General features: G+C 44.3%; 1 protein-coding gene across 1 annotated transcript in view; it reads left to right on the top strand.

Moving 5' to 3' along the window:
* znhit6 (zinc finger HIT-type containing 6) overlaps positions 1-7823 on the top strand; it is a 37647-nt gene extending 29824 nt beyond the window's left edge. Inside the window, exons 9-10 of the mRNA XM_061737235.1 lie at positions 2424-2548; positions 5653-7823. Coding sequence (XP_061593219.1) covers positions 2424-2548; positions 5653-5987 — 460 coding nt within the window. The 3' untranslated portion in view covers positions 5988-7823. The remainder of the gene's footprint in view (positions 1-2423; positions 2549-5652) is intronic.
* Positions 7824-9577: the final 1754 nt, after the last annotated feature.

Below are 9577 nucleotides of genomic sequence, written 5' to 3' on the forward strand. Positions count from 1 at the left end.
AGACTCTCAGTGATGGAGTAACAGACTCTCAGTGATGGAGTAACAGACTCTCAGTGATGGAGTAACAGACTCTCAGTGACGGAGTAACAGACTTGTAGTGACGGAGTAACAGACTTGTAGTGATGGAGTAACAGACTTGTAGTGACGGAGTAACAGACTTGTAGTGATGGAGTAACAGACTTGTAGTGATGGAGTAACAGACTTGTAGTGACGGAGTAACAGACTTGTAGTGACGGAGTAACAGACTTGTAGTGACGGAGTAACAGACTTGTAGTGACGGAGTAACAGACTTGTAGTGACGGAGTAACGGACTCTCAGTGACGGAGTAACAGACTTGTAGTGACGGAGTAACGGACTCTCAGTGACGGAGTAACAGACTCTCAGTGACGGAGTAACGGACTCTCAGTGACGGAGTAACGGACTCTCAGTGACGGAGTAACGGACTCTCAGTGACGGAGTAACGGACTCTCAGTGACGGAGTAACGGACTCTCAGTGACGGAGTAACGGACTCTCAGTGACGGAGTAACGGACTCGTAGTGACGGAGTAACGGACTCGTAGTGACGGAGTAACAGACTCTCAGTGACGGAGTAACAGACTCGTAGTGATGGAGTAACAGACTTGGGCTGCGTCCCAATACTCCCCCTCGCCCTCGTTTTCTTCACTAACCCTAACTTTTGCGCGTTCCCGTGAAGGTAGTGGTGTCCCAATTCCTCTTTTCACCTAGGGGGAGGGGGCATAACGAGGGCTAGGGGCTGAGAATAGCCCCTTCAAATCGAGGGATTTCAGATGCTGACTTGGCGAGCGAGGGGGTATGAAAATTTCCCAGAATGCTTTTGCCGTAGGCTCTGTGTCGATTTGACTCGCCGACCGAAGGCAAACAGGCAGACTCGTCTCAGAAAATTGGGAGAAATAATCCTGTGACCCGTCAGATTTGTTTTGGATGTTTCTGATATAATAGTTTTCTGAAACCACAAAGTAATCCAGCTGTTATCTGGGTAATTTACACACTTTCAGATAAAGTTGCCGAAGATCACGCCAGAATAAAGGGATTTATGGTTCCGCGTTACACCAACGCAGAAGCCTACGGCGTACGTTACGTAATCTACGCCATAAGGTCTGCGTTGATTTAGCGCGGACCCAAACTCCGGAGCCGGCAGACAGAAATTTCTAAATTTCGGAGCAAATTTCTTAACAGGCGCAGCTACAACTGTTAGATTTCATCTATTAAACCAACATCTTCCTAAATGATTTATTTCAGCCAGCGTAATTCTCAACAGAGCTGCGTCCCAGAGAGAGTTTCTCTCCCTGGACGACGGAGCAGCCTGACCGGGCGGACACGTCTCTTCTCGGGCTGTGAGCTGAGGCTGCTCCCCGGGGGCGGCGGCTATTCTCAAATCTCCGAAAACATCGTGTCAAATTTCTTAACAGGCGTTATTTGGATAAACTGAGCCCCGGTTGCGGATCTTAAGGTTACCTTTATGCCTGAAAAAATATTAAAACTTAATAAAGTGCCATATTAACAGCGCTACAGCTGAAATTAAAACAGCTTTAGGCTCTCAGCTTCCTGATCAGGGTAGGGATGAAAACGAGGGGGAGTAGGAGAAATGGGACAGGCACCTGGGCCAAGTGCCCTAGATTTCAAGTGCCCTAAAACCCCCCCTTCTTTTTTAGGGGTTAGGGAAGAAAAGAAGGGCGAGTGAAGTTGAATTGGGATTGGGCCTTGTAGTGATGGAGTAACAGACTTGTAGTGATGGAGAAGTGTGTAGAAAGGCTCTTCTGCCCAATCGATGATAAACTCAAAAGCCCTCTTCCAGGGAACTGACCTACATTCTGAATTATAAACAGAGCTCTTCAAAAATGTTTTTGCGAGTGAGCGTCTAACCGGACAGTTCCTTGTTCCCTAATGCTTTAAGCTAAACAGGAACTGTGTAATAATCTTCAGTTAGTGAGGGTTTTGACCGGTAGTGCGGATTAGGCGAGTTACTGTGTACTGTATCCAAAACATGGACGTCATGTGTTGTGTCTTGGCAGCCCAAGCTGGATGCTTCTGAATCACTCGAGTGTAGTGCATGTTTCCCAGGAATCCAGTTAAGTTTTTACTCCCGTAATTTACGACCACGTCTAATCCACGACTTTGAGAAAAGACGAGACTGATTCTACAGATGGCTATAGAAAGGGTGGAGGAGACGCATCGTGTGCATCTGCAGTGTCATGGAAGTTTGTTTTCATACCCATGAGACCAAAGCTAACAGGAACTTGATTTGATCTAGCGAGGCTTGAAATCTCTATCAGCCCCGTAATGACGCTCGTCCATCAAAGAATAAAGGAAATCTCTTGCTACCCTGCACCCAATTAAAAGCATCGTGCTGCGATTATGTATCCTTGTAATCACTCTTTGTGTTTCATTGTGTTCTCAAACAGGTACCATGAGTTGGACGTTGAAAAGAGCCTGAGAGATAACCTGAGCTACAAAACAATCATCGAATACCCCGTGCTGCATGTTGCTCTCAGGGATCACTGGACAGACTATCCTCTGAAAGGACCAGGTAACAAACTGTCATAACCAGTGCTAACCTGCTGCTATTAAAGCAAAGATTAATCATTTCTCAATTTCTGGATTTATATTAACATTTCCTATTGGGCTTTTCTGTGCAAAGAGTCAAATCCCTCCATTTCCAGCTTCTGTGCTCCTTGAATGCAGCAGCATTGTATCATGTCCTGCTCTCTCCGGCTGAGGCTTTGAGGCTCTCTGTTGCCTTATTTTTCACTATGGCAACCCAACCACCCCAACGGAAATGAGCGTGTTCTGCTCACCATCACACACACCAAGTAAACCTCAAAAGAAGCCGTGTCCAAAACGGGACTCAAACACGGTTTGCTGTTAAAACGGTGAGCTCACGGGACGTGAAACGGCAGGAGATGAGAAAACGGGAGAGCGGCCTGCGTTTCCTCTCACCTACACGTCAGTTTCACCCTGCGCTGGGTGTCTGGGGTAGAGAGGTGACATTCACGTGAACACAGCCCTGCGTATCTCACTCACACACCCGTGGGTTCGTTCCTCTGAGGATGTGTACATTGCGGTGGGACCGTGCGTATCGCCGCATGGTCACAGAGACCACACGAGCCTCAGTATCATTACACTGTCAGGGCAGCATGGCAACATGACGAATGAGGTCATTTTAGTTTGTGCTCGTTTTCGGTGATAAGGCCTCGGTGCCAAGTTGTTCCCCTATAATGCTAGCCACAGAAACATCCTGATAATTGTGCACACCATGGACGGGGAAATGAGGCAGGAAGTGATAACAAGCAATCAGACCCAGCGGCAGCAGCGTTTCTGCGGCAGATAAAGATGACGAGTGCAATACGCAGCTCGTTTAGTATTTTTCCGCAAACAATATTGTGACATTTATAGCTCACTGTCTCTGATGATGCTTTTACCTTTCCTTTGTTTACGTTTAAGGTCCAAATGTTGTCAACCTTTTATTCAAGACAAGATGGATGTCTTTATGCTCCATAAACAGTGAAAGTGTAAATGAGTCACAGCCGTTCTAGCTGTGAGGGGACAAGTCGTCTCTGGAGGTCTTTAAATGTTGGCGGCTCGGACTCTTCTGCTGGGAAGACATGCTTTTATAAGAGGCTGCAATGTGTGTGGCGTATCATCGCTTTAGTTGACAGATGCGAGGCCTATCATGGGAGCATATGTCGCTCGGAAAGCTGTACATACCTCACATACCTTTCAGCATCAACCCTACAATGCCAGATTTCTGAGACTTCTGTATCACCCACATGATTAAAAAGGGACAAAAAGTCTTATACAAACCAGAAAATTATAACAAATACAGGACTGTCTCAGAAAATTAGAATATTGTGATTTTCTGTAATGCAATTACAAAAACAAAAATGTCATACATTCTGGATTCATTACAAATCAACTGAAATATTGCAAGCCTTTTATTATTTTAATATTGCTGATCATGGCTTAAAGGTTAAGAAAACTCAAATATCCTATCTCAAAAAATTAGAATATTCTGGGAATCTTAATCTTAAACTGTAAACCATAATCAGCAATATCAAAATAATAAAAGGCTTGCAATATTTCAGTTGATTTGTAATGAATCCAGAATGTATGACATTTTTGTTTTTTTAATTGCATTACAGAAAATAAAGAACTTTATCACAATATTCTAATTTTCTGAGACAGTCCTGTACAAACAACTAAATAAAAAAAAAAACCATAAACTTACCTGATGTTAGGGCTGAGCGATATGACCTCAAATCAATCAGAAGCACGCTGAGTCCAAGAGAAGTTTTATGGTGTTTATTTACAAAACTCCGCCACAACGGCCTTCCGATTACAGTCGCTTATTGGTTTTTAAACGTGTACACTGCCTGCAAACGTGTAATCGGAGTAATCAAACAGAACAAAGCGGTCAACAAAAATTACGGCTCCCTAACTCGCCTCTCTCCCCCACAGTGCAGGTGATTGGGTACCTATATAACCTATGGCAATCACCCATTTGACCCAAACTTCCCACATCACTGTGGCAACCAGATCAAACCAATAGAAACCTGAATAATCAATGTATGGCTCCTACAATAACGATAAATGTACGATAACACTTAGCTGTTTCGCTAGCTATTTCATATGTGGGGTATTCAAGGGTTAATGTTCCCTTCATAGACGTCCATCCTGCAGAGATACGGTCCTTTGAACTGAACACTGATATCAGGCTGGATGGTCCCTCTCTTATTAATCCAGAGGATTAGGGTTTTCTAAAAGATTTTCAGATTTCAGAGGCATATGGCCGCATGGTCTCATTTAACTCAGCCCATTTCAGAAGAGCTTAGGTCCAAAGAAAACGGCAGCATTTCTGAATAATGTCCATATACAGTCTCTTCTTTGCGTGATGGAGCTTTAACCAGCAGTTGCAGGTGGAACAGGAAACAGTGATTCTTAGAAGTGTCCACGCAGTGATTTCCATCAAAGAACCATGTCTGTTATTAATGTCTTGCCACCTGAAAACCTAACAGTGTCAGGCATCCGAGACTGAGACCTTGTCCCACATCCACAGAGATTCCTTGGATCCTTTGATATTATGTATTGTAGACTATGAGATGTTTGAATGTTGAACAACATTACTCTGAAATAGGTTTGCATGTTATGCCTGTCTTTGCTTCTGAGACTCTGCCTCTAAAATGCCCTTTTCTACCCACTCATGACACTGACTTGTTGCTGATTAACTTAATTAGTGGCATGGCTTTCATCCAGGCGCTCCTTTTTAGTTCCACATACTTTTGTTGCCCCCGTTTTATTTTTGAGACTTAAAAAATGAACTAAAATGTTTCCATGAAATGGAAAAATGTCTCAGTTTAAACAAATTATGTTCTGCGGTTAATGAAATATTGTTATTATTGGATTTAGTTTCCATTTACACAGTATTGTACTTTCTTTGGGTTTAGAGTTATGTATACATGCTACATTTGCAGTGCATTTCTCTTTCTTTCCCACCGCTCCTGCTCCTGCCGCCTATGCTTGACCCCGGTTCTTCCCCGCCTCTTGTGTGCATGCGCATGTTTGGACATGGAAGAGTTTTACTATTGACAGACTTGTAAAGTGGTTTGACACAGAAGTGACGTCATATCGTTTCAGCTGAATCTGCATCGACTTGCAACGCTTTTGCAACAAAGAATGTCGGGACGGACGGAGGGGAAGAGGGTGCAGGCCAGGGTTCAGCATCAGTGCAAGGGTCACACACACCAGAGAGAAGCAACATCTGCACAGGAGCCCCGGAGAGCACTCCCGAACCTGCACCCCCACAGGAGAAAAGGCCCAAGAGAGGAGCCGAGGAAGAGCAAGAGGAAGGAGAGATCACGGATAGCAGTGAGGATGAAAACTGCGACGAAGCCAGAAGTCCTACTGAGGACACGGAGAATGTTGTTGATGGGATGGTGAACGCAGCTGCAGCCGCAGGGCTGGCGGTGTGAGCGAGGACGTTGCTCGGCCTCCAGAGGCGTCGCTGACGTCAGCCGGAGTAAGGAGGATGCTGTGGAAGCGCCGGGGCCTGTTCGTACCCGCCGCCGGCGACATGGAAATGAGTCAGCTGATGCTGCTGACAGCTGCCAAATAAAATGTTGATACACAGATGGAAAAAGTTGAAATGAGTGAAGGATGTTTCTGAACGGAAGTTACCGATATAGTCATTATGCAGCGGACCAGTGGAAAGTGACACTTTGCTGAAAACAAGACCTGCCATCTCCCGAGTGCCTTATCACATGAACGAAGAGCCAGTGAATTGTTTTTATTCGCCTCCTTTCTCAAATAAAATCAGTGTTTAGAAAAACTTCTGTTGCATTCCTCCATATGTCAAACACAAAACAAGTGTCTGGTAGTTGTTTTTATCAATTAACCCTGAAACGAGGCCAGTTTACCGGCTGCTGCGTGTCGTGATCTCCTCTCCTCTCCTCTCCATCTCACTAGGAACTTTTTGTTGAGGCCAAAAATGTGCACCTGGAAGAAAATAACCCCTCAAACAGCAAGAAGAGGAAAAAAAACTTGGTGAGAGATGATTCCGTGACTACTTAAGCGTGTCCACGAAGGTCATTCGATAAGACCAAAAAACAAATGACAAAAAAACTTGTCAATAAATTATTTTCAAGAGAGGTTGTTTTGTTTATGAGCAAATAGCTCCAGTTTTTAACGAGCCGGCGCAGTCGAGGGAACACTTAGGAGATTAAAACCGTCATTCCTTTCTGTTTAGCACTCATTAGGTTACGTGTCCTTGTTGACTTTATCTCAGCCGAAAAAACTGAAGCCCGTGCGAACCCGAGGCTGCATCCACTTTGAGCTGCAAGCGGGTCTCATCCGCGTCAGGCTGCAACATCTTTAGTTTTCTTTTTCCATCAGCCAGTAAAATTAAAGTTGACATGCTCATTTTTCTGACACCTCTGGCCTGCCCTCCCCGTGCGGATGTACTTGCGTATGTGCCGCGTCTATGTAGCGTTTTCTCACTAAATGTTGCGTTTTTTATGACAGGGGGCCAGCAATAACTGTCAGCGTAGCCCGTTGCTGCAGCTCATGTTTATGGATGTGTTTTTAAAACCCCTGCTGACATCTTTTGGACGTTAACCTCGATGGACGGGTCTCTTTGATGTCTGGCCTGCAATGACGTACTTTCCACCCCTTTTTTTTTTTCTGCGCATCCTTTTTTTTGGAATGAGTTTAACGCTGATGTTTAAATGCGGAGGCAAGAAAACGTAGATGAGTTTTATGGAGTCCGTGTTAATTTGACTCGCACTAAGGGGGTGTGGGAAGCATCAACGCTCCAGGGTCAGGGTGATCATATATGCCTCCACCGGCGGGGGTTCTGAGAGGACAGGCGGGAGATTTGTGTTCACAGATCCGAGAAGTAACAGCTAAAGGCTGCAAGACATCACTGGGACTGGCAAGCATCTATGTTCATGAGTCTACTTTATGTACATCATTTAACAGGAGGGTGTCCGTGGCAGAACAGGCTCTCCAATAAAGTACATTACTCTTGACAATCTGCAGCATTGCAGGAAACACCTGTGTTTTGTGGACTTATGTAGCAATAGTTGAATGGTTCAGAAAGGGCACTGGCGAACATCTTACCAGGCACGATAAAAGGAGCAGATTTGGGCTTGAAGTGGCCCGGTCGGGTGATGCATCCGGATGATAGACCTGAGCTGTATTTGACCCGGTCTTTGTATGTTTTGACCGTATAAAAACGTAATTCTCCTCAGTTGTGTAAAATAAGACCTGGAAACAGGCATTGTGGCATAGAATTGTCAAATTGGTTTAATTCACCGTACGAGTTGTTAGATTACTTTTGTAATACTGTATTTGACCTGGTCTTTGTATGTTTTGACCGTATAGAAACGTAATTTTTGCCATTGTAAGAATGAGATGTGTATCTGCTGTACTCTACTGACCTTACTTTTTAAAAGGAACCCTGGCTATTAAGACATGTAGGTCTTAAAAGATAAATGTTGGTATCAATTATAACAATGTGATATAAAAAACCTTGTTGATGTCTTCGTTTTTATAAAATTTGAAAATATAATTTAACTCGTAGGTCGCCATTGTTGTTTACACCGCAATGCATTCTGGGTAGTGACGTCAGACGGTGGCTCCTGCTAGCCCCCGTCCACTGTTTTGACACCCAGAAACAGATGAAAACACAGCTAAACAGGTGACGGCGCACCAGAAACACAGATCAAAACACAGCTAAAAATTAAGGTGACGGCGCACCTACAAAAAAGTTAAAAAAAAAAAAAAAGAAGTACAGCACCATAAAGCATGAACTATAAAAACACCATAAAACTCAGATAGACTAACCGACCACACGTTTCAACTAGCAGATAACCGATGCTACAATAAGAACCCCAGCCAGATCTGGCGTCATTAAATTAAATAAAGATGTTCTTGCCTATTTGATGCGAAGTCTGCGCCTCCCGTTTCGTTAAAGTCCCGGGCCAGTCCCCTCAGCCTCTGGTCTGTCATCAAACGGTAAACCAGCACCGAGGCCGGTTTTAGGGGGGGAGAGGGGTGAGCTATGCCCACCCAAACGTGCATCCTGCCCACCGGCGTCTCCATCCCGGCGGCGGCGAGAGAGGATGGCGGTGCGCTGCAGGCTCTAGAGCTACGGCTACGCAGTCTACGCAGGAGCCCACGCCGTAGATGGCGTAGCCTAATGCACTGGTAAGATGCGCACGACATTGATCATTTTTGCAGATCTCCCGTGCATCACAGAACTTTGATCCAGTTTGCCTGAACCGAGACGTCTTATGGGCTCCCTCGTCAGCCTCCACGGCCGGGAGAGAGCTGCTCAACTATGTTTTAGATACCTGTCCCAGTTAAACTAACAGGGCTTATCTTCCCAGAGCCACCGTTCTACGTCATCGCCCCCAGAATGCATTGCGCAGGTAAAACATGGCGCCTCCCGCAGGTCAAAATATGTGATAAACATTGTAGATTTTTAAAGCAATTAGATTATTTTATGTGTTTCTAACAACATATTTTAGTATAAGAGAACAATTGTGGCTAATTAGGGACTACAAGTCTTAATAACCAGGGTTCCTTTTAACAACTTGTGCTTTTTATTATTTTACCTCTTTTCTTATCATTTTATTTCATTGTATTTGTTATTTACTGTTTAATTGTGTCTTGCTGCTTTTAATGTTGATGTAAAGCACTTTGAATTACCTTGTGTTGAATTGTGCTATACAAATAAACTTGCCTTGCCTTCCCTAAGCGTGATAGTCAGAATGGTTTCACAATGTATTGCCTGCATTCAATAATATCCTGGGAATGTTTGAAGGGTGTTATCAATACGTTATTGTTTGAGTGTTGTCAGCTTGAGCACAATTTATGGCAAATTCATGCATAAATCCAGTCAGGTGTTTCCGTACTTTGTTGCATCTGTGAGTCAGGATAAGGGAAGGAACGTGAGTGGACGTATTTCCATCGCTGTCATGTTTTATTTATTCATTTTTCCTGTGCAAGAGTCAAATGCAGTTGCAAGGATTGATTGAAGATCACTTCTTTCTTTGCGTTT

This window comes from Cololabis saira, chromosome 13, assembly GCF_033807715.1.
Source record: "Cololabis saira isolate AMF1-May2022 chromosome 13, fColSai1.1, whole genome shotgun sequence".
Classification (NCBI taxonomy): Eukaryota; Metazoa; Chordata; class Actinopteri; order Beloniformes; family Belonidae; genus Cololabis; species Cololabis saira.